A 25,772-nucleotide genomic window follows, 5' to 3' on the forward strand; every position below is an offset into this window, starting at 1 on the left:
TGTATGAAAACAGAAGCTTCTACAAACACGTCCATCATGTTCTACAGTGTTTAAATATTAGCCTGAAACCTTTGACAAATACGGAGAGATCACTGAGAATGTCAGTGTGCTTTGTTCAGTATTATGAATACCATGATGTAGAAAAGATGATCTACCAACAGCACTTTTTTATTTGAATCCATTGTCTGTGTGTGTGTGTATGTCTGGGAGAAAATATCAAGTGATTCATTTGTTCATGATAGTAGTGCCTTAAATGATTAATTCTTCAAACAATTCATCATAGTTTTCAAAAAGAAAACAACTATATGCGTTATACAGACTCTGTCCTTAAAAAGCTAGACCATGACTACATCTTTACAAGATTTAAAGGTATCCTGTGGTGTTTTTGACCACTGGAGGCACTGTAGAGCAATCCTTTAAAGTCCTAGTATATTTTGCATCTAGTGTGTAACTTTGTAACTTCCTAAATCACACCCCCACCCAGCAGCACCTGCACCTGCAAACTCTGAGATGTAACACTGTGCAACCTTTAAAATCATTCACACTCTGTGCCCTGCATACCTATTCCTGGAGTATGTCACTTTGGGCTCCAGGTACAATCTCCTGCAAGAAGTCAGCTTTAAGTCACATACCATCAACTCTTTCACTGATTATGGTGATACTGGATTATATTTTATTGGACAGAAAACTTTGGATGGACAGAAAGCTTGACTTGTTGTTAGTGTAAGTTAAGCGAGTTAGTTCAGTCCATGCTGCCCAGAGTGGGAGCTCAAGCTTTGATAGCTATGAGGAGGAAGTTTTCAGGTTTGGGGCAAGGCAGGGCCAGTAGGTAATGTTGATGGGGAGCAGAGCCAGTGTCGTGCCAGAATCATCACTTTGGTGAGTGGGAAACGGAAATGGTTCAGTAGCTAGTATCTATGGATGCTAGGATGTTGAAGGAAAAAGCTAAGAAGGGAAACAAGTGGGAGTGAATGAGCAAGAGTCTGAGTAAATCTTAGACTGACAGTCATTGGCGAGGGCTTTGTGCAGTAAAATTCTGTAAGACAGACACTGTGCTGTGTTGGACCAGTAAGTAATATTAGCTGGCATGCTATATCTTGTATTGTTGCACTTGTTTGATGTTTGTCTATGTTAGCAAAGTTGTCGACTTGGTAGTTTTTGATCATGAGTAATATAATCATAACAAATGCAGGTGAAAGGTTAATGACAGTGGCGTATAGTGAATTGCACTCCACATCTTACATAAAGTTGCTTTAATTATCAGTCTAATTTCTGTTATGCTGAGTGAGTGACAAAGTAGTGGAAAGATATTTTTTAATTCTTTTGCATTACCTTACAATGTAACTGATCTATACAGATAGGCTGAGCCATAATATGACATCATGTATTATGTAGTTGACTGCCGTTGGTTGTGGTGCGTAGCCATAGTCTGAGCACAAACCATATCCACAGCCACATTTTCATCAGTCAAACATAGCAGATGTGCTTGCAGGCAGTGGCTGTATACTGTCTGAGCTTGGCCTAGCAAAAGAAGCACTGAATAACAAATACATAATATCAAATCTCACATCATCTCCTTTTTTATAGTATCTCCATAGCGTTTCTCTGAACTGGCAGTACATTATAACATGACTGGACCAGCACTAACTGTTCCTAATATTGCAGCGTGATGCAGAAGTAACCCAATGTGAACCTTTAGGGGTTGCATAAGACTTTCTTTTCCACAAACAACAAATTTGTTTGTCCATTAAATAGTTTGAACTTGGGAAATATTGCTGTCATAAACAGTGAGGCGTATGTGCTTGATTGTCCTTCTCATCATAACTGAGCTCTAACATCACTTGAAGGGGAATGATAATACCTTATGTCTCATGCAATATTTTTCACACAGTATATTTTTCTTGAAAAAAAGAGGAAATGACAGGATGGCTGTTATTACACATTACATTCTCAATAAATCTCATGCAGTGCAAATTGTTCATCACAGACGATCAACCTCATTTTTGCTAGGCTAAGCAGCTGCTACTCATCACTTTTCTCAGGTCGGTTAGTCTATGTTTGCTGTCAGCCTGAACTGAAGGTTTTGTTTTATGTCCTACTTATTTTCAGCTCTTGTTTGTGCTCACATGGATGGACAGGGAGCATCCAGAAATGAGCAATTCCTCTAAACATTACTTGGTATATGCAAATAGTGTAATTAACTCTCATGAAAGAAGTCCTAGCTGAAATACACAAAGAGGAAGGACTGAGTACAAATCTTAAGTGGCAGGGATGGAGAAAATGTGATGCCAATTTAAATCTTGCTTGGTCTTTTTGCAAATGAATGCATTTGCTTTGCAAAAAGGTGTGAGTCATCAGAGCAGAAGGGCTGGAGGCAGGGAGAGTTGAAATCATTGCAACTGCTCCCTATTACAGGACCAGCTTGTAGGATTAAGTGGCATCTAGCGGTGTAGTTACTGACTGCAACCCCCATGCATGAAAAATTAAAAACACCCTATCAAAAGCAGTGTTTGGTTCGTCTGTTCTGGTCAGCTGTACATGATATAGTATTCATTCTAAGTAAACAAACAAACAAACAAACAGGTTTTCTCACTTAACAATAACATTTTGTAATATTTCTGCATCAGGTCTAAAAATGCTAGACCTATGTTATATATTTTGTTGATTCATTAATAAATGTAACAAACATACTTAATGCTGCGATTCTTTGCTCTTTGCTTGCCTTTAGTTGTTGTAACTTTGTATATTTTGTACTTTGTAACTTAGTATACATGTATTTGTATGTATGTAAATCTGAAACTTAAAAACATTTGAAACTTGTGAAACTTTTCACTTCGTCTTCCATAAAAACTCATTGTGTATTCTGATATCTGTAATTATCTGAAAAAATTGTAATTTTTTATACTTAATACTAATTGAAAACTAAGTGAAAATATTAAATGCAATACATAAAACTAGTTCCTCATGAACACATGGCAGTATTGTAACCCAATTTGGTGAACATGACAAGTGATCCTGCTTTCGCTTTTGGCTGCATTTAGCTGCACAGGTGCAACAATAAAAATGTTAATATGTTAAAAACCGCCTTGAGGATTGATTAAGTTTCAGCTGATGAATAGGAATGATTCATAATAATCCAATTTGTCATTCAAGTCCTTATTATATATTCCATTTATGTTAATGAAGTCTCACCTAGTTTGGAGGCACAGATTTCTGCAAATCCTATAAGATCTTAGAGCGTTTTGTATTCTTCTCAATATTCTTTTGCTAAAAGACATTTTTTAGTTATATTGACTTATTGCACTTGCTCTTATTTCTCATATATGCTTGAGGCTATATTGTGACGTTTGTATATAAATATCCTTGACCCTCTTCTCTACCATCATATTAGAGCTAAACCCTCATCTCTTTTCTCCAGCAGCATCTTACTGTAATTACAGAAAGAGAAGCGGGATATAGGAGAGCCTTCAGTTGAGTGTTTCATGGTAAATCTTTACTGCCTCAGTGGAGTGTGTGATCAGGGATCACAGACATCAGGGTTATAAAACTGAATCACCCATGGTTGCGTCCCAGAATGATTATACTTTACTGTCCTTCACAAAACTGTACCTAATGAGATTAAGGATGCAAATGCTGAATCAATGAAAGCTGAAAACAAAATTAAAGAGCCAATTAAAGAAAAGTAAAATTACCTCCTGTCTTGCTAACCCTTTACTCCATCTTCACACCCCAGCACAACTCGTTTTGAGTTCAAACTTGAATATAAAATGTGGGGGGAAATAAGGAAACCAAGTTATGTTTAATCATGAAGAAATGTTCAAAGCCCTGTTTAGAGTGCTCCTGTGCCACCTCAAGGGGCATGGAGTTGAGAAAAAGTTGATTTATTGTGAATTTTTAAAAGAGGAGATGTTGTTCCAAATGTGGCTGAGGATACAGTTAATGAGGAAGCTGATAACGAATGGTACAGTGAATTTAAGAGTGAATTAGGAAGCATTCAAAACAAGAGCGGGACCATTTGTGAGCCTTACTGTCACAGGGCAAAAGAAGATAATACTAAGATAGATTGAAGGAACAGAAAGCAAATGTGCTCTGCATGTGCACTATAATTTAATCAAACACTGTGTTCTGATATAATAACCTTGAGAAGTGTACCTGTGTAACCTAAATCTGATTTACGTTTCCACTGCAGACAGCACTCTTAAATGAAGACAGGATTGCTACTGGATGGTGATAGCCACGTGAACCATGTAATTAGGGTGATATTATCTAGCTAAGGTGCCTTGATTATCCCCTCGACAGACTGTGCACATTTTCAGAATGCAGGGTTTGTGCATTAAATCCTTTGTCATACAAGTAATGATTCTGTTGATCAATCAACAGACTGCGAGTGTCACCTGGGTTGGTGTGTTACCTACCCACAGAGGGGTAATAAAAATGGAGAGAGGTACCATGCACAACTTTTGCCAATGAAAACTTGAAAGTAACCTTTTTAATGGGTAACAAACTGAACTGAATAGACTCCTTCTTGGAACATATAGAGAGGAGAACAATAAAGGAGTACGTCGAGATCAGTTGCACACACACATGATTGTATTTCCATCAAAACAAACCCTTCTTCCAGAGGATGACTGCTTGATTAAAGTGGAAATCCTTGAGTTGCTGTCTCTGTATCTCTGTTTCTGCCTGTGAGCCTCACCCCTGTGCACTCTATCAAACCAGTTCTTTCACTTCCATACATACACTTGATCAGTTGAAGTGCATGTGAGAATGCATGCTTATGGACACTTTAAGTAAATCAAATCGCCATTGCTGCTGTGTGGTCTATTTTTCCCTTTGCATTTCAGCTCTGCATTAATACAGGCTGCTCAAGCTGAGAGATTTCTGTAGGTTAATACAACTCCCTAATAAAAATTCTGTATTGGTCACTTATTATTCAGGCCAGCTTTAATTTTGAAGGTGGTTCTTTTGTTTTCCCTAGGGACCTGCGCAACACTGCATTATAGAAATGGCAAAGTCAAACAGTGGACTGATACACCAAAAAAAGATTTACATGAAGAAATGGCTAAGGGTCTTTCAAATTAAACCATGTTTCTTCCCTGTTTGACCAAGCATGACAAACAGTGTAGCTCTCAACTTCTATTCTTATACTTCCTCTGCTAGCTGAGGTACATTGTACTACACCATAGTAGATATGCATTTTATATCAACTATTCTTTATTGTGGGGGAAAAGATTACTTACTGTATGTGCACTTGGATGAACTGCATAATCAAATCAATCTGCTTTACAGTATTGTATGTGTGTCTGACTCCAGATGCTGAATTCATTTAATGCATTATTCTCATTTTCATCAAATGCCCCCAGGGCCAACTTTTCTATTCTCTTACAAAGTGAACTAAATCTGGGATTTCAGTGTTTGTCTTTCTGTGCCACGAAGAACTCTCGTGTGATTTTGTATACTGAATATCCTCCTGCCTTTTTCCAGGAGCATGTTTATGACAGATCAACACACAATTTCAGTTACTGTTTAGACAATTGTGCAAATCAGGCACATTTCATGAATAAATCTTGATTCACTTAGCTCATTTAGTTCCAAATGAAGTAGTATGTAAATCGGGTATGCAAGGTGGCATAAAAGCAACAGCTTATCATAGCGATCTTATATTAGCAACTATTTTTGTGCTTTAGTTCCAGTTTGGTTTTACGCCTCACATTTCATTCAAACCCTCAGGTAACAGTGCTAGTATTACTGACTCATGCGTGATCCTTCCTATGTAGTTTCTTTGTTATTATTTATTTGCCATTTAAGGATTTATTCAATATCTTCCTCCCTTCTATTGATTCAGAATTATCATTTTTATTATCATTTGCATCCACACAACTTCATGCATCAGAGGCCCTCTTGTGAGGACAGTTGAATTTACATGAAATAAAATGAACCTGTTGTATTTGAGGGACACTCAACCTTTACCTACCTTGCACTCATTGCTGCTTGAAAAACCCCTTGCAACTCTGTTTTGCAGCTAAAGTAACACGATGTGTGAATCTAGTTTTAGGAGATTTACTGTGTGAACCACCTTTGTGATTCTACACAGCTGAATTACAGCTTTCAGCATTTTCAATCCACCTTTTCTCTGTCAAGATGATATTGAGCAAAAACGTGTAAAAGCAAGTAAGTGCTGTTGCTCCACAGAAAGGGTTGTGTACTGACAAGTAGGCCTTAACTGGAGATGTGTCTATCCTGACACCGATACAATGCTACAATACTTAAATGGGGCCACCCATAATGATTAGATACTGTTCGTCATGCCCCTGATCTTTATCATTATTATCACTACCCTTACTGGCCCTTGGCTCTGAGCATTAGTTGGCACAACAGCACACTCACTGGTGCTTACGGAGCTAATGTTTGCCTCTGAAATGCTTGAGGCAGTGGTTATGCTTCTGGCAGCAAACACTCTCAGTAATTGATTTTTTGATGAAAAAAGTTGTCAACAAAACCTCTGTGTTCTGTGTTCTTCTGTTTTTCCCTCGCACTACTTGGTAATAACATTACATTTTTTCATTTCTCTCCCAGCAACATATGAATTTGCAAGAAACATATATTTTAGGTGTAGAGATACTATTGCTCAACACATTTGACTTAGTGGGAGAATGGCAGTAACTTGATACAACATGCCATTAGTTCTATTTTTGTCAATAGTAGAGCCAATTTAGTTGCACATCTTAAGAAGAATGTGGACATGAACGTTCTGTTCACATTTCTCAGATGAATGCATTTTTCCAGGCTGCTGACTTTATTTTTCAGTTTGATCATAGAAATTGCATTATCTTTGTGCAGTCATTTCCTTCCTTGCTCTGTGTTAAGAGTAAAGGTTTGTTGGGTGGAAAGTATAGGTCCATTTTAACCAGCCATGCTTAACATTAAATACCTTTGTGTATTGGTAAAACTGTCTGTGAAAACACTTCTTTTTACAATAAGTAGCCCTCAGCCCTGTTTTATAATTGCCTGCACATTTAGGATACGTTTTGCCTTTTTTTCCTTTTCTTAGCAACTGCCTGGGAAGTCCAATCATCTTTTTTATTTTTTGTTTAGGCAGTGGGAACAGAAAGAGGATGCTGAGGCGAATCTAATATCACGACAGCAAGAGAAACAGTCTTCCACTGTTATCTTAAGTTTATATGTTCAGATGTAGCTGCAGCTTATCACTTTCTTTAATAACCAATTACCTATATCAACAACAATCCACAACACAACATTTATTCTCCTTCTACAGTGTAGTTTATACTACACTCTTTCTAACTGAGACTGTTGGATGCTATTTATTGTTGTGTATTGTATTGTGCTTTAAATGTCAGCCACAACTGTGTATGAACTCATCAGGGTTCTCTTCGGCACAGCCCTTTATTGATAGAAAGGTCATCCAGGATGAATAGGATCACCATGGTTACGCAGGAGAAGAAAAGCAGAACCTCCTATTCTATTCTATGTCTTCTGTGTCCAGCACAGACACTGCAAAGAATAGATGCACCCCCACAAGCCTTATACAGTAAATGAAAGGAATAAAATGACAGCGCAGTGGGTTGTGGTCTTTTTTTCCCCCCTCTGTACAGCAGAGAATGTCAATGTGACTTCAGAATCATATTCAGTAGCAAATAATAAAAAAAAGTTGCAATAAAAGGCAGTTCTATTTATTGCAGTTTGAGACTTTCATGTGAGCATTGTCCCACAGTATGCCTTGTGTTTGAACATTTCTCTGCAGAAAGCACCTGAGAAGAGCTGACTAACGAGATTAAAGCAGATTGGAGCTTGACAAGCAACAGTAACTGTGAAACCTAATTTCTCTAAACGTAAACGCTCTTTGAATTCCTTTTACATTTTGTCTTTCCTTTACTGTTCTCGACCCTTTGCACCTCCACCTGGTACTATTTTTTTATCAAATGTTATTCTTTCACTTTAAATTCACCTTGTAAAAAAAAATGTCCATGGCTGTTGCAGTTAAATTTAACAGTTTGAGTCTATGGAAGCATGCTGTTTTTATTACACTGTATCCTATGCCCTCACTTTTTTTCTTAGGTGGAAAGAAATGTTCTCAAAGATATGGTTTGATGTTGCCCTAGAGAATTCCTTGTCAGTATTCACATGCTGTCAACTCATTATTTTATGATTTGTCCGTGGTGTCAATAGCCACTCAATATGAGCAATATACATACAGTTATTGCAAGATTTTAATTATTGTGCCACTTAGCATTTTCACATTTTATGGATTTTAGATTTCATGCTGAAAACTAGCTCCAACTTGACACATTTTCTATATAGTTTTCAGTAAACAACAAGGAATAAGTACTTGTAGGTCCCTGTGATTGAAGAAGAAATAAAAGAAACAAAAAAAATGTTACACCTTACACCCACCTTGGGTGTTTCTTAAAAACATACCCATATTTGAAGCCATGTTTTTATAATAACACAGAGAATGTGTTGTGTCTTTGTTGTTCACCCTTCCAAAATACAGTAAAGGTCTATTTGAAATGAGTGACAATGAAATACAAAGTCATAAATGGTAAAGATTGATATTTATTTCTCATCACAAATAAAAAGAACCATGCTTACTCATCACAGAAAGAAAAAAAAGAGAAGCGCTCAGTCTTTGTATCTTTACCGACATTACTGTCGGAGTGGTTTTCCAGAATTTGAATAATAGCACTCTATGAAGATTGAAATTCTTTTTTTTTAAAAAAACCCCAAGCCTATGCCCACACACTTAAGCCCCCAACCCACACCTCCCACAACCTGTACCCACCTCCACCCAGCTCATTTGTCCCTCCCCAAACAATGATCACAGCATTATTTGAGTGAATCAGTCTGAGGGCTCTCAGTCTCCAGAAGTCTTAATAACCTGGAACAGTGTGACATTGTACAGCACCTGGTGTCCATTGTTCCAGGTGTACAGGACCCTCTCCCTGGGATTGTAGTCCATCATGGAGATGTGGGAGTACTGATTGTGGAAAGGGATGTCTGTATACTCGTAGCTTGATGTGTTGGTGTAGTACGCAAAGTAGATTTTGGCACCAGCGAGGTGGGAGTTGGTGACATAAAGTGTACCACAGATCATGAAAGACTCTCCAGCACTGCGCTTGGGAAAGCCTGTGTCCCAAGTCTGCAATACTTCCAGACTCTGAGGCTCCAGGCGGCTGATGACAATGTTCCCAGCGTTGGGGATGGTGGTGTAAACTGCCCAAAGTCCATTCTCATCTGCCATGAGGTCGATGTCAGAGGAGCCACCCCAAGAGTAGGGAAAGGTGTTGTTATAGCCGGCCCCACTCAGGCTGCGCTGCACCAGCACACTTCGAGAACGAAAGTGGTATTTGATGATGATGTTGCTCTGGTACTTGTTGTAGTACAATGAGCCATTGTAGACCACATGACCAGTGCCTGCCCAGGGGTGAGGCAGCAAGTGCTGCACAAAGTTCTGGCCTTTCATGAAATCATTCATTGTGCGGTATTCCAGGACACGCCGTCCCTTGTAGTAACCATCCATGGACCACACCTGTGAAAAGAGGAAAAATGAATTGTACTGGGAAGACCAGATGAACCTAAGATAATGCAAAAAAAATCTTGACACATCTCTCTGCATGAACACTGTGATTAATGTTTTATTATAGCCAGCGGCGATGCCCTGAGCGAAGTAAGCATGTTGCGTGCATGTGGTGAATCTCTACTCGTTGTGAGTGCGTGCCTTCATGCAGTTGTGCATGCTTGAATGTGTGTAAAAAAAAAACTATTGATCCCTCCTGCGTGTAGGAGTGAAGACGTTGCCTGTGCTTTGCAGTCAACCACTGCTTGTGCTCCCTGCCCTTTCCAGTCCACATTTACAGAAAATCAATCCATTTAGCAGCTCTATCTTTTTCCTCAAGCACTCTCACCGGATCTCTCCATTGACATGGCCTCTTTCTGGCTGCATCTCCCATCCTATTCTCTCAATGCTTCCACTGAGGCAAGTTCAGCTTTTAATTGATTCAATTAAACTGCAGTTTGCTTAGATATTTATTTCGTCCTTAACATATCAAGCCGAGCTTCGCTGAGATGAAGCTCTTGTTCTTTTGATGATCCACCCATCATTTTTCTCCTCTTCTTCTCGCCTCCTTCCCAGGTGTAGAATAGGCACTTTTCTTCGATACCAATCCCAGTGGGGGAGAGGAAGGGTATGGGAGGAGTCAGGGGTGGTGAGGTACCGCAGCTGAATTATGGAGAAGGGGAGATTACGGAGCATTAAGCATTGTTTCTCCGCTGCCTACTAAATGACTCCCTAGAGCTGAGCAGGAGTCAGGAGCTTGAGCACATAGACCAAGCTCTTTTTTGTCTGGTGTGTTTTTTCCTGTTTGACTCCTCTGTGACAATGATATTTCACAAATATGATTATCATGATTGGATGTTGATTTGATATTGTCGCTGTGTCTAGCTATTAATGAATTATCTAAACAGTCTAATATGAACAAGTCAGGTGATTAAAGACAAAGATCAGGGCATTCAGTCACAGAAATTGACCTTTTCTGTTGGCAATATCTGTTTCGTCTGTTATGATTCAGGGTAGGGATGAAAAGGCCATCGTCTTCTCTCCTCTTAAACATCATCAGTTTCCATTCTCCCCTACAGATGGCTAATAATCCACTTCCACTTCCCCACCACCTCGTCCTCCATTTACCAGGCAGCACAATTCCTCTTCCTTTTCTTCCTCCCTTGTGTCTTGTTCCCTCTGCTTCTCACCACGTGTCTGCCCATACGAGACCACATGTCATCTCTAATCAGCTGAAGCTATTGCTATATCATCTGTGTCCAGAGCATCTCCGCACACTCCTGGTAATTACCTAGGTGATTTAGAAAACTTTAGCCCAAACAACTCATTCATTTCTTCACTGATGATGAAGTGATTAATCAGCTGGAGTTGCAGTGACAGAGGGAGACAGGGAGGAGGGAAAGGGATGCTATCCATCAGTGACTCAGCTTTGCATCCCCATTTCTCTCTCCTCCTTCAGAGTGCAGAAGAAGTCCTACTCAGGCAAAACAGTCAATCAGTCACTGAAGTATCATGACAGCATTGCTGTGAGGGATATATTTTCCATTGAGCAGCTGACAGAGTTAGGCCTATTTTTGACATGACTTTGATGCTACTTTTTTACCTCTTTGTTTGGTAAACTTTGGAGGTAGGTAGCAGGAATTAAAGGGTTCTAGTTCAGCATAGGCAGAGAGGGACTTACTCTGTTGTCTGAGCTGGGGATCATTGTATCTGTCATCCAGGATCCGAACCTTGACCCTGATGCACGCACTGTGATGGGATTACTGACGCCAGTCAACTTGCCACAGCCTGGTGGTCAAAGAACAGAGAGAGGTAAGACATCATACAGATTTATGTATATATTTATGTTGACACTGTGACACAAACAGGCATTAATTTTTCTGCCAGGGAAGTCTGGTTATACTTCTCATTCAAAACAAGGTTTTCTACTTGGTTAGGATTCATATATGATCTCTGTTCACTCCACAATATATTTTATATCCTTGCACGCTTTGTATCATCATTTCTCCAACATTTCTATTTTAATTATTGTCTTAGAATACTTTTCTATCCATTTGTTTCTCCAGTTTTGGAAAGTACTTTATAAAAATGATCTGGAATTAAATATATATCTAAGTGAGTAATTATTATTTCTAATTTATTATCTGTCTGCATAAAGTAATTTGCTTTATGCAAAGGCTTCTAAAAGCCAATGGAAGACAATAACAAAACACTGATGACCTAAAGGCTAAACTCTAACTGCAGTCTTTTTCTGTTAAGTCATCAGTTTATATATGTGGGATTTTGTAAAATCATCAGTTTAAGCTAACACATTACACAAGAACACGATCAATTATTCATTCAGGCTTTCTGGGCCAATTTTTCTTAATTATGCAGATAATTTGAGCTCTGAGCAGAATGGAAATGTTGACAATGTACAACAGTTTTGACCATTGATGATTTTAACTTAATCATGAATTTCTTTCTGCACTGTTGTTATCTAACCTGTAATTGTTTAAGTGCTACAATAATGATGAATTTGAAATTAAGCATTCAGTGGCTACCCACCCACTCACACTTATTTGCATATATCTTATACCTAGTTTCTGCATGCAGGAGTGGAGCCTGGTCTCCAGCAGCAGGACTCGCTGGCGCAGCTCCTCATAATCATAGGCCCCCATCTCCTCTTGGATGGCCATCAACACCAAGGACAGATTCCTCACCTCCTCCCGAAGGCGAAGGATCATCTTGGCATCCGCCTTGTACTGTTCCAGCACTGGCAGCAGAGGGAGCAGCTGGGTCACCTTGTCTTTTAACTCCTAAGATAGTCATCGCAGAGGAAAGACATATGGAATAGCAAAGGGGGCATAAAGGATTAAACCTCCGGTGAGAATACTGCACAGAGGATGAGGTCAACCATATTAGTTAGCACAGATTGTGTGCAGTGGAGCTAGCCATTCAATCTTCGGTTGTTGCTTCTGGTTCGTAGATCATCTCTCAGTCAGGAGCTCATAATGTAGCTGATTGCTGGTTCATCTGTTTGACCACTTAATGCCTGGATTTATCTTGAGGTTCATGGTGGACTGATTTATTGCAAATACATGTATTCCTGATGTTTCTGGTATCCACACTGAAATTGGATTTCTCTTTCTTCAGCTTTATATCTTAGACTACTTGACACAACACTTCCTATCTTTATGCCCTTTACAATTAAACATGTTTCCCAGTTGCTTCTTTTGCTGTACTCTACTGATAAAGCTTCTGCCCAGTCGTCTGACTTATGTAGGTCTTTTTATCGTCTTTAAGTAGAGATTTGTTTCCTTCGTGATGGATTGGAAAACCACCAAATGTGCACATTATTTCAATGCATGTCTGTTCACAGTCTAAGCATGTTCAGTTGATTAAGTGGTACTACCGAGTGTAAACTTGGTCTGTGACTCATGATATGTTTAGAACTTAAAAGAACAATGTGTCCTTTGGTATGAGTGCAGGAAACAGCAGGAGAGCCAGGCAGCCAGCCTGCTTAGAAGGTAGAATGCTCAAGAGAGAAATAGGTGTATCAATAGTGTGGCCGCCACAGGAGGGGCTGTTTCCTCCTTGTTAAGGTTTATCGTAAATCTGGTGATGGAGCAGCTCTCAGCCCTGTGGCGCCACATCATAAATCTCATTTTCCCCTTTTCAAGCTACGAAAATTCGGTCTCGTTAATCTCCCACGCTTTGCCATTGGCAACTTTGAGCTGCACGCATTCATCAGCCAACCTGCTCTGGTCAAATACTGCTTTTTAAAAAATCTTTATTGCATTGTGGATTTACATTCAGATAAGTCCTGGGATATACTGGCTTACTATTCTGCATTGTTTAGTCATCTGAGGCTTTACTGATGAAATGGCTAATTTCATAAACATCTTTATTATTTCTATTGCACTTGCTTTCACGAAACACAGTAAAAGCAAAACACAGTCATTCATGCTTGTCCCTGTGCTGAGGCAGGGTCCCAGTGGTAAAGCACACTTAGCATTTATCAAGGCATCTTTTAATCAAACTATTTTATGGTCCATCTAATATTTGTAAGAGCGTGAGAAATGTAGAGAAAGCCTGGGCAAGACAGCCCGCTGAGAGGAAGACAGAAAGGCCCACTGATAATGGCAGCTGAGGCTTAGCTTGTAGAGAGATAAGGTAGAGATAAATGTGAATATATGTGCCTACTATCTAAAGGCAGACAGCAGAATGTTAAGTAAGTATATAGAGTAGAGAGAGAGAAAGAGAGAGAGAGAGAGAGAGAGAAAGAGATGAATAAGAGAAAAACACTCTTCTTCTAGGTCCAAGAGTTTAATAATTCAGGAGCATGTGAATTGCTCAAATTTCCTCTGCACATGACTCAGTGACTCAGAGATAGTTCTGGAATTGAATTTGTGTACCTGTGCCTATGCGGCAGTCTATCGAGTCATACAAAATGTTATTGTGTGTGAAGAGTGAAAGAGATTGCAATGCACCTGGCAAAGTTAGTGTGCACACACAGAGAAGTGCCACTTCTAATAGTATCTCTATTCACTTGACAATAAAAAACACACGCACCACTGTACAAGAGGTGACAGACAGCCAATTACCTGAAAGCCCTTTGGATTGAGACTGCGGGGATTTTCAGAGGCCACTTTCAGCTTTCCATCCACCACTTTCATTAGGCTCTCCGTGTTCCTTACATACTGTAGATCTCTGTATGTCCGCAGGTCCAGCACCTCCATTGACTGGCTAATGTTCTGAACCTGTCACACACACACACACACACACACACACACACACACACACACACACACACACACACAATTAGTCAATTGGTTAGCTTATTAGCTTATCAACAACTTTTTATAATTAATGGTTTCAATGAAAAAAAATGACTGATAATTAAAGGAACTGTTAGTACCAACCATGACAATTCCTCATCAATAGATTCTAATTCATATTTTAAAAATGTCTATTTACTCTGATTTTCTAAAATAGATTTAGCATCATGTTGCTCTCAAAGACAGTTGTGGTATTGTCCCCCATTATTTTCATTGAACTATGACTTAAAAGCTTGATTTCTGCACCCAGTATTAAAGGTGAATCTGGCAATTAAACTATAGTATGTGCCACAGTGCCTACATACAGTTTTATAAAAGGGATAGCGTTACCATATAACCCGATACATTTCATATTGCATATACTATATATTAACAGAAAACAGGCAACAAACAATGACCAAACGCAATCAATTAGAAACATCAGCAAGAATAACCAAAAAAACAAATGTGAGAAGCAATGTGAAATGTGAGGAGCTCCAAATAGCAGCACAGAATTTATCAGGATAATATATACAGATACAGATACATTCATAAATCATGCAATAAAACTCAGATATCCATTAAGGATATAAATATCCACTCTCCCTCAGCTATCAAAACAGAACGGTAGTAGGCCTACATCACAATTATGACAGTGTACACAAGTTAATGGGTATATAATGCAAACAGAATAAATCTCAGAGAGGAACAAACACGCTGTCAAGTAGGTGTTTATTGAATCTCAGTTCTCAGTGGAATCAGGTTTGCACTATGTTTAATTTTTACTAGGTGCTCTGTTTGCTCACTCTTTGACAACCCACTCTGTTGCTGCATAACCAGCCTACTGTTTCATACACCCACTCATCTCCTGCACGTTGTCCTGAACTGGCCAGAAATCATCTGAACATTGACAAATGTTATGAGGCTGTGGTGCATATAGAAGGCTCACGTGTACATATGTCCAACTACCCACACAAATAGACACCCACTCACAGAGATACACACCACTGAAGCTCCAAGCATACAGAAGATATTTATTTAAATCACTCCCAACCAAAACACAAACAGTCCCAACTCTCAAAGGTCACAGTTTGGCATAAAGTCTGTTTTTTACCAAATGCCTGCCATGCCTACTGTTTGGCAGCCCACTCAATTACTTTGTGTCCAGCCTACTGTTTTTTACACCCAGCTTATCTCCCACATGCTTCATGAAATAGCCTGGGAATATTTGGTCAGAAAATATTTTCTTTACCAATTAAAACTGATTTGACACCACAATAGTTGGAATCTGTAACTGTAAGCTGTTCCACCAGCCTGGAGTCTAAACAAATGCAGTGCCACCATTCTCCTGGGCTGTGATGTCAGCTGAGACTGCTCCATTCTCTGAGCTGTGGTAACTGATCCACACACAACAGGCATTTCATACTTTCTTCTGGCCACATAAGATACTGCCCACCCTCACACCACCCCAGAATTCATATCACAGGCGTGTCTGCCTCGCGTTCAGCATAATGACTCCATAACAGATCATAAAGTGTGTTTGTATGCATGCTTGACCGTGCCCTCCTATCTCATTTTATCTAATCTCAACTCATCTCATCTCAATCTCGATAGTTGGACATAGAGGTCAAAGGAGGATAAGGTGTTCAAAAGTCTGTGCCAAGAGTGTTCTTACACCACAGACCTTCAGGGTCAACTCTGCTTTGGATGGCATTTTGTATGCCTTTGCAAAAAGCTGAATAGAGGCTTTCGCACAAGGCTGCTTTACATTCTTTAAACAGAGAGTGGTTTTGACATTGTTAGTGTAACCTTGGCTTTATGTGTCATGGAGAGCCTTTGTGGATCTGGTCCACGCAAATGATTCCTCCACATGCTCTGGGTTCAAATGAGGATGTCTAGGTAGGTATGGTGATATTATATCTACATACACAGACTCACATGTAGACTTTTAACTTGGCGTGGCTTTCACTTGTGTACTGCTCTGTCCCTGGGTGTTCTCATTAGGCTGGACTGTGGACTCTATTTGATGTGAATGCCGTCTTACAAGCAGTGTGCATTTACAGAGGGTAAACAAAAACACCCACACTGTATAATACAAACCGATACAACATTAAATATTATTTACAAAGTTTATAGCATTCAGTTTTTGTTGAGACTGGTAGTAAGTAATTTCTGTAGTCTTACTTTGTGTAATGTATTGTAAGGGGTGACAGGCAATACAATGCAGCAAATTAGAGTTGAAATGGAAGTGTGGCCATGCTTCCAGTTATTTCTCTTGTGTCTTCCTGTGTGTTTTCCCTGTCTTATGAATGTATTTATATGATGCAGGCGTGGCTTCCCTTCTAGCTCCCAGCTCTGCTCCTCCTGCACACAAGTCTCATCACCTCTCTCAGCCTGCTCACCTTCCCTCTCATCAGTTTATCATCAGTTTGCAGTTTATCAACTCCTTTTCCTCCCACTTGTTGCCAGATTGTTGCTTTAGCAACCGTGGTACAGACATTCTTCATACCTCTCTGGTTAGATGTGTTCTTCATGTTTAGATTCCTAGAATGTACTAATTGTCTTTTCCTTGTGCTCAGGATCATTCCTCGTCTGCCCGCCTGCTTGATCACTTGCCACTGCCTAATCCCTGTGTTGTTCCAGCCTGCCCACGCACCATTTCTCCTCAACTCCCAGCCATCATCTTCCAATAAATCTTATTAAACCTCATCTTATCTTCCATGTCTGTGTCTTGTGCTAGACCAGTGTGTACTCTCTTTCCCTTAAGCATAAAAAATATTGCTGCACAATGTGCAAATAATGCAAAAAAGCAAAAAAGTTTTCAGTTTGTGAACATGGTGGACAAAGAGGACTTGTTTGCTTTATAGTCATAAAAAGCTCATTCTGAGATAACATTCTTATATTCAGGTGATTATACACTAATGAAAACATACTAAAGCATGTGCCATTTCTGCACATGAAAACAGACAGACCACACTGGACCTTTTTTTACAAATAACATTATATGCTTTAAAATTATTATATATTTTCTATTTTTATTTCTAAATTGTATTTAAGACATCAGGATTTATTTAATTTCACAGACGAAAAAGGGGCTGATTTTCACCTTTATTTTATGTGTTCATCACAGTTACAGTAAACAAGATCACCTTGCAATGTTGACAGCTCTGAAAATATCTCCAGTAACAGAAAGTGAAAAGAAAATTGAGCAGAAAATATCAATGAGTACCTGATTACATCACTCACAATAAGTTAAAAATAACTTGCGCTGCAAATTGTAGTCTCTATGTGCTGTATTTTTATTCTGCATACTTAAAACCTTGCAGAAACAGTATCCTTTACACAGTTATGTATGCATACAGTAACAATCCCTATAAAGACATACAGTATGTACATATTTTATATATATATTTCCCTCATGCACATACAGTAGGTGTCTAGTTGTCTTTATCAGGATTGTCTTTCTTTGCTAAACTATGCCATCTCTATAGGAATACGCTTCTTTTGTCTGTGTGGATTTTGTCTGTATGAATGTGTGCTTGAAACGGCACCAGAGAGAGACAGTCAGGGGAAAAGGCAAACTTCAATGAGAATGAATGCAATATGTGAATTCGGGTGTCTCATTGATCCATCAGGACCTCAGAGGCTATTCAGCATCTCAATTTACCACCACCTCTCCTCACAAGACCACATCAATGTCAGCCTCTCCGTTCTTACCTGCTCTCTTCTGCTTCCCTGCTCACAGGCTTTCATTCGCTATGTCGATCCATTCTTTCATTCACCCATTCGCAGGTTTTGAGTGTCACAAAAAACAACTCTGCGTCAAATGAGGTGCCATGGCCTATTAAGCAAGTGAAAGCTATTAAACATTATTTATCAGGTTTTTATTTTTTATTCTGGGAAAGAATTAAAAGATGACGATGCACTGCCTGCAAACCACTAATCGATGCAGATCAGGAGAGTCAACAAGCAGCTGTGGATCACAGCAGAGGTCCTCTCCTGTTTGTGTTCTCAGACTTAACTGTGTGTGTGTGTGTGTGTGTGTGTGTGTGTGTGTGTGTGCGTGCGTGTGCATATTTATGCCCGAGACCGAAGCAGGAAATTGCATTTGCATACACTGCACTGCACTGTAGGTCAATAATACTTTACTCCATGTATATAGAGCATAGATTTATTGTCTTCTTGGTGAAACTGTAGCTTGCTTTGCTCCACGTGTGCTTGAGGGTTTTGTGTGTGTGCATGGATTTGCATGGCATTAAATTTATTTGCTTTAAATGAGTAGGAAGAAAAAAAAAGAGTGTTGACTAATATTTTTTACTTAAAGAAAGACAGAATGATCACGAGTTAACAGATGTACAATATTACTACACTATATACTGTAAAAGTATGCACACATAGCATTTGCAGTGGGAGATCTTACAGTCCTCTTTTATGGAGGCTGCCACGTTGAAACATATGTCTTTACACTAGCTTAGAACACATAAACTAAATACTAAAACTCTAGACAGGGCCTTTCAAGTTTCTCCTTTACACTAGGTAGGCGAGGGTGATGTGAGGAGATTGCAATGCAGCGATAACACCACTAAATCCTACACAATGGACCTTTAATATTTATAATAGAAACATATATCTGTGGCTCATTGAATCCAATTTCATGGATAGGTTATAGGATATTTCTGTAATTAAGACAATCCATACTTCCTTCACTTTACTCTGTTGCTCAAAAAATAATGGTTCAACAGCAAATGGCGTCATGCTCATATGCATGACTGATCAATTGTGGGGTAAAGGAAGTGAGACTGTTCACTTCAGCACCCTGTATGTGACAGAAGGCGCCAGACACGAGCACAGTGTAGTGTGACAGTTTGTGTTTGAGTGTCTGCGTGGGTAACATTCGTGTCTCCAAAGTGAGTGTGTTATTGACAGCTGTCACCTTCTCCATGAGCTGGCGAAGTTGTCTGCTGCGTGGGTCGCGGTTACACATGTTCTGGGCTGGTGCGACCACGGTACAGATACACTTCCCATCTGCGTCCTGTGCCGAGCTGTAGATCTGCCAGCCCTCCTCTGGGCTCGGGTACAGAGCCTGCAGAAACACAGAGACATATATATCTTAGACCAAACAAAGAAGCTGGTTGCGTCTGTCTGCTGTTGCCACCAAGCAGGCTTTTCAAAATGCAAGAGGGCAGATATAATATTTTATTCTGCCAGCAAGTATCAACAGTAATCTGAAAAGTGTTCCACCCTTATAAAACATTTCTAAACTAATAAATTTATCTAATACTTGAAAGTGTTGTTGAAAGTGTTTGGAGGAAAAAGAAAGACCCTTTAATACATTCCATATCGTGATTAGATGTGCCCATTCTGTCACCATAAGTTAACTGCAGAGTCATAATTTCTCGATGGCATTCTCTTTCTCTCTCGCAGCCCTGTCAAAGTTACTCTTCCCCAAAGGCAATTAATGGCAATTGATCCCTCCAACTACTCAAAATGACTTGTAGTCTAATTTTAGTATTAAACTGGAGAGTAACAGAGAGAGAGAGATAGTAAAACCAGAGATTGACAGAGGTGGTGCTCACAGCAGTAAAGAGAGGAGAAAAAAGAGAGACGGAGGATAGATGAGTCAGATAGAAGATGGAAGAAAATAAGCAGAAATTGGCACAGATTAAGATAAGACAAGAGCATTCACAGGAAAATACACAAAGGCATGAAAAACACAATGGCACGACAGAGATTGAGTAAGATCTTGATAGGGGGTGAGGAAAGACAAAGACAAATGGGAGGAAAATTGGGATTGCAAAGAAAAGAGGAAGAAGGAGGGATCAGGCCAGGCTGTGTGAAAGCAGAGCATCTAATAAGTTTGGACACAGAGAGGAAATGGAGCTGTTCGGGATCGATAATGCAAGCCGTTACCAGTGGAGGAGGGGCTGAAAGGGTAGCTGTCTCTCTCTGACTAATCCAATCAAAAGTAGTGCTGTGCGCCTGCAAGCACACGCACATGTACACACGGTTTTACGCAAAGGCTTGGCCAGGACAATCTGTTCATTCACACTACACACACTCAGCATATAAAGCAAAATGTAATGAGAAAAGGAGCAGCCATTTTAGTGATGAAATTAAAGACCTATCCACATAAGTGGAGGGAAAGGGTTGGAAATAAAATCTTGCATCTCGGCTCTGTGCTGCTCTCCTGCTTTCCTCTAAGCAGTGTGTTGTGCTGTGCTCTCGTCTCCTTGGGTCGGGGGATCAGATTAAAACGTCTTAGGGGATAGGGGGACTGTGTGATTGGAGTGTAAAGTAGCAACCACCCTGCGAGCCAATGTGCTCACTGTCACATCTCGTCACTCCTGCCAATCCCTTGGCACTCCACCCCCTCTCTTTTCCTCTCCCCTGCTCTCTCTGCCTTTCCCTCTTCTTCCCTCACATTCTACGAATGAGTGAATTTTAAATGCGACTTTCTCTAAATGAAATGTGGCAAACACACTATACATGAGCTATATTTAAATATGCTGTAATGTCAGCCGGTGAAATTATACATGTCATTCTTTTCATAACTGATCTGTTTCATTATATTCAAGCTATAGTAAGACTTATATCATTTCAAAATCAAAAATTTAATTAAAATAAGTCAGGAGTAATATTCTATTCCCATTTTCCATTCATGCAGTATTACATACTTACATAAATACATTAGGAATAATTCAGAATGACTGAATGTCTACTGTGTACATGAATGATTCACAGTGGAACTTACTGGCACTCTAGTTAAATTGTCATTCCATTATTCGCAATATTGATGCATATTTGGGAGTTAGTGCAGCCAGTCCCTGCAGTGACTTGTGCAGTTTTCTGTCAGTCAGCACCTTTCTTATCATTAGTCTTCCTTCTCTAAGGCAATCCAGCATCAGAGGGCTGTTAGGTAGAGAGATGGCAGAGGTCTACAGAGGCCGGAGCTGGAGTTAAGACACGACAAAAGAGGCAGTCTCCACCGCAAAACCTCCTCCAATTTCTTTCAACTGCATCTGACTGTCTATTTCATTCTGCCATTGCCTGGGGGGGAGATTCATTTCCTCTGCCCTCTGCCCGCATCTCACTCACTGTCAGGACTTCTGCTGTAATATAGCATGTGTGTGTGCGAGTGTGTGAGTGTGTTTTCTGTGAGCATGCCTGCATACATCTGTACATCTGCTGACGCACGTGTAAACCAAGCACATACATTATTATGTCATACATACACAGTATACAGTATATACAGCATTTACGTGAACTCTATCTGGTTTTAATTACATATTTATTTTAGCTAAACTACTGATCCACCCCCAAGAAGGTTTGCTTGTTGTGAAGCTTGATTACTGCAGGACTGGAGGAGATCATATGGCAGCAATGGCTGTTACGATTATGCGGATGAGTCTAAGATAGTGGATGGTGAGGCCACAGCATGGCACATTGGCTTCTCATTACAGTTGATATCCTGCCGTGTTAACAGGTGGAGGTTAGCTTGCTCAAACAGCAGAATCCACTCACTCAGTTACTCACTCTGAGGGTATGTGCAGCCTCCTGCCCTCACTAAAACTATCTCATATACATGTGGAGGTTGTCCGCCTACGCACCAGATATTCACTTTTGGTTAACACAGATTCTTTCGAAATAGAATATTCAATAGTGCTATAAGTCTTAAAAAGAGCCACAGTTGGTGTTTTTTTTTCTCTTTACCATATGTTCCATAGTGGTCATCAATAAGTGATAGGTTCAAAATTCAACAAAGTCATATAGTCAGCATGTCAGCTCCAGTGTCATAAAACTTTCTTCATTATCCAACATGTTTAAACTCATGCTGTGCTCCTCGTGTGATCCTCTTAAGCTGGGGAATTTTCACAGCAACAGATCTTCTCCCCTCTTCATTAATGTTTCATAAATGCTGGGCTGAAATTAAGAGCTTATTTGAATCAGCTCCAATTTCGTTACCACCCACCTATTCATTCTGCACTAACTTCCCCATTCTCATCACAGTGGCAGTTTAGAGAGCAGGAGGTAATTCCTAATTGCAAATGTGCTTTGTGCCTATATACTGTCCATGTACTGTTACAAGGAGATCTAAATATATATCAGCACTCATAAGGAACCTAACTCTGGGGGTGCGAGTAGTAAACTTGACAATGTTTTGGAACGTTGGTTGTTTATGTAAATATAATAGCAGTCTCCTCTCTGCAGTGAAGAGTGGGTCATTGACATTGGTTCATTTAACAAAGGGATCACACCATGCAGCCTATCAGACATCCCATTAGTGTGTGGAAAAACAACTTCCTCAATATCTAATGTTATACAGAACTATATCCAGAGTGTGCAAAATGAAATGAATGAATAATATTTTCTTACTCTAAGCAGGTCAGGCCTCATAGTGTTACCATTTGAGTAGTGACTATGTGCTATCAGCATCATGCTATCAGTCACAGCTAGGAGCACTTCAGGTCTGGGGGATAATCCTCTCCTCCCTGACGATGGTTCAGTTCACTGTCCCAAAATTTCATCCATTAGATGTGAGGGATGAAACAGAATATTGTCACAGTCATGCCAGCCATGCACATTAAGAAAGAAAACGACTGCAATGAAAACCACAGAGGGCAAGAGAAATTAAAAATCAATTGACCTGGCATGCTAAAGTGAAAATTACTCTTTAAGATTTTTAACTTGCCCTTTTGCAGCACCCTGGGTTCCTTCAGTTCTCATAACATCACATCTGACAGCCTGAGCCTATATGAAGTCCCATCATCCACTGTTTGCATGTCTTCCAACCACAGCCGATTAAAGTGGGAGTTACTGACACACTGATAGGGAGAAAGGGAAGAGATGTGGTTTGAAAAAGGCTGACAGGGAAAATAGTGATGGCTCTAATTTCCTCTAGCTTAGTTCGAATGCTGCCTAGTTACAATGCTGAATGACAACTTCAGTCAAATCCTTGCTGAGAGAGGGGAAGACGAGATGAAATAAGAACGTGTGGTCATTACTAAGCTTAAAAGTGGTAACATAATACTATTCCAAAATCCTCTGTCTCCTGTATACTGCAGCCAAAATATATCATATTGAGATCAGATAATATGTGTATGTGTATTTTAGGAGCAGCCATTGTGAAAACTAACTAACCAACTTGTGCAGAGTGCAAATGAATTTAAAATCCTTCTGTTGTTAATGATTAACAAAGTTTGGAGGGATTATACAATTAGACATTCGAGCTGGTGGTATCACTGTCGAGAGTTGCAGGATGGACTTCCTCTGGTGTTTCATTAGACCGACCCTGGAGCTGGCTGCTGTAAAGCCAGAGCTAAATGAGATCATAAATCTACAGCTCTACTTTATGAGCATGACGGGAAGTCTATTATAACTTTCATAAGCAGCAGGCAGAAGGGGCAAACAGCGGAAGCAGGCACAAGTCCTGAGATATGGAAGAGAGCTGCCTGCTACATTGTGAACTGAGCTGGCCATCACATCTGAGAAAATGCAACACCTCAGATAATGGACAGTGTAAGTGAACTGAGATAAAGTTATATAGAGAGGAAGACATCTTGAGAATGTATGAAGCATCAAGGTGAGATAGTAAGGATGACAAAGTAAGAGGAACTACCAATGTTATCTATCTCTTCTATTTTTATCCAACAATGCCAACTCTGTTTATCTAAGTTGTTCAGCTTCACTTTCTCTCTCATTGTTGAAATTGATCAGACACATATAGACATGCCAACATACAAATGAAAAATCAGTCGATCCTCCATGCAGAGACCAGCTGCTGGCCTTTAAAATAAAACTCAATGAAGACTCCTTGTGAAGTCCCTGGTCTCTCCTGCTCCCAAGGAAAACCGATTACCACAATCAGCGCAGCATGGTTGCCAGTCAATAATATGACTCATAAACTCATCATGCCCCTCTCTCCCTGATACCTCCTTTTTCTTCCCTCTCACTCGCTCCCACTCCATCACTCTCGTGACTACCACCCCTCCTGTATGGTGTCTCGCTCACTTTCCATCTGCAGCTCGCTTGTTCCAATCCAAAACACACTTGACTGACAGTGGGGATGGGCAGATGCTTCAAGAGGTTTTTTTTTTTTTTTGGTTGTTTTTTTTAAGTAGGGGAGTCGTTTGGAGAAATTCTGAAGAAGAGAGAGAAATTGACACTCAACAATGCTCAGCACTTACAGGAGAGCAGTTATAACTTTATACTTTTTGGAGCAGACTGCTATAGCACTATGCCAGGTGCCCTGGTGAAAAGCATTTGGCATCCACTCTGCTGTTAGCTGGGTATAGCTCTATCATGGCTGGTGTTAAATAGAGGAGGGAGATGAGAGTGGCAGGGTAGCTAGTGTGAGAAAACACTGTATAAACTGTGAGAACACAGTCAGCGCTCTATTGGAGAAAAATATGGATTGCTGAAGTGTGTGAATTGTGAGATTATCAAATTGCTTTTGAAAGGCAAAGCAATGATTCAAGCTCAAATCCAGTTGGTTGGAAATTACGCTCTCATAATAGCAAATGAACCATGTCAAAAGCCTGATTACTACCCCAATAGAGTTTGGAATCAACAGTGCTTTGTACACAGACAATCACATAATTAGTTAATGCATCAGAATTTGAAATGTTTCAAACTTAAAAATGTATTACAAAATTGGCATTCACTGAGATTCTGGCTCTGCATGTCGCTTCACATTGACTAGGCAGTAGAGGACACCTGTCAGGTTCTGATCTCAAATAAATTTAGCTTGAAGGCAGTTAGATAAACATAAAAGGGAAGTGCTCAAATAAAAATCTGCAGCAGTGTTTAATCTTTAATCCATAGCCAAGAATCGATCTTTACAATCTGCTTTATTGGATTGCACAGTGGAGGTGATAAAGTTTACAGTCCCACACCCCGATAGAAAGAGGCTGGGTGACCCCAATCAGACTCTGAGCCTGGCACTTTGTATGCTGCCATTTGTTGTTCCATGCTCCCTTTTGATGGTGAGAATATTTTCTTCACTCCTCTGCCTCACAGCTTTCTTATTTTAAATATCAAAGGGAGAGTCACCACACATACACGCACAGACCCAACACTGTTCTGTCTTTCCATGCAGTATTATGGGTATACAACTACATTATATAAAAGTGTATGATTTATTTATATCCATCTTGCACACACACATACACAGAACATTTATTTACTTGAATTTGATTTATTTATCATTGACTAAAGCACTGTGACTATTGAATGTGCTATCCAGACCGAGGGAATCATACAAAGGGCAGGCACTGCTTAAGTGGTTTATGCCTTATACTGCAGACTTTATCTATCTTAATAGATTTTCTCTTTGGGCTTTAACTTGTAGATTACACTAGGACTCAATTCTTGGACCAGTCAGTTTTTTATTATATATTTTA

General features: G+C 39.8%; 1 protein-coding gene across 2 annotated transcripts in view; it reads right to left on the reverse strand.

The window, feature by feature from the left end:
* Window positions 1–8,554: 8,554 nt before the first annotated feature.
* The window catches only part of olfm2a (olfactomedin 2a), a 41,263-nt gene continuing 24,045 nt past the window's right edge, over window positions 8,555–25,772 (reverse strand). For both annotated transcript variants that reach the window (XM_010730353.3, XM_010730351.3), the window contains exons 2-6: window positions 19,307–19,456; window positions 14,161–14,316; window positions 12,153–12,372; window positions 11,256–11,362; window positions 8,555–9,547 (exon numbers count right to left, since the gene is read on the reverse strand). In XM_010730353.3, the coding sequence (XP_010728655.1) occupies window positions 8,873–9,547; window positions 11,256–11,362; window positions 12,153–12,372; window positions 14,161–14,316; window positions 19,307–19,456 (1,308 nt within the window). In that variant the 3' untranslated portion in view covers window positions 8,555–8,872. The remainder of the gene's footprint in view (window positions 9,548–11,255; window positions 11,363–12,152; window positions 12,373–14,160; window positions 14,317–19,306; window positions 19,457–25,772) is intronic.

This window comes from Larimichthys crocea, chromosome XII (assembly GCF_000972845.2).
Source record: "Larimichthys crocea isolate SSNF chromosome XII, L_crocea_2.0, whole genome shotgun sequence".
NCBI lineage: Eukaryota > Metazoa > Chordata > Actinopteri > Sciaenidae > Larimichthys > Larimichthys crocea.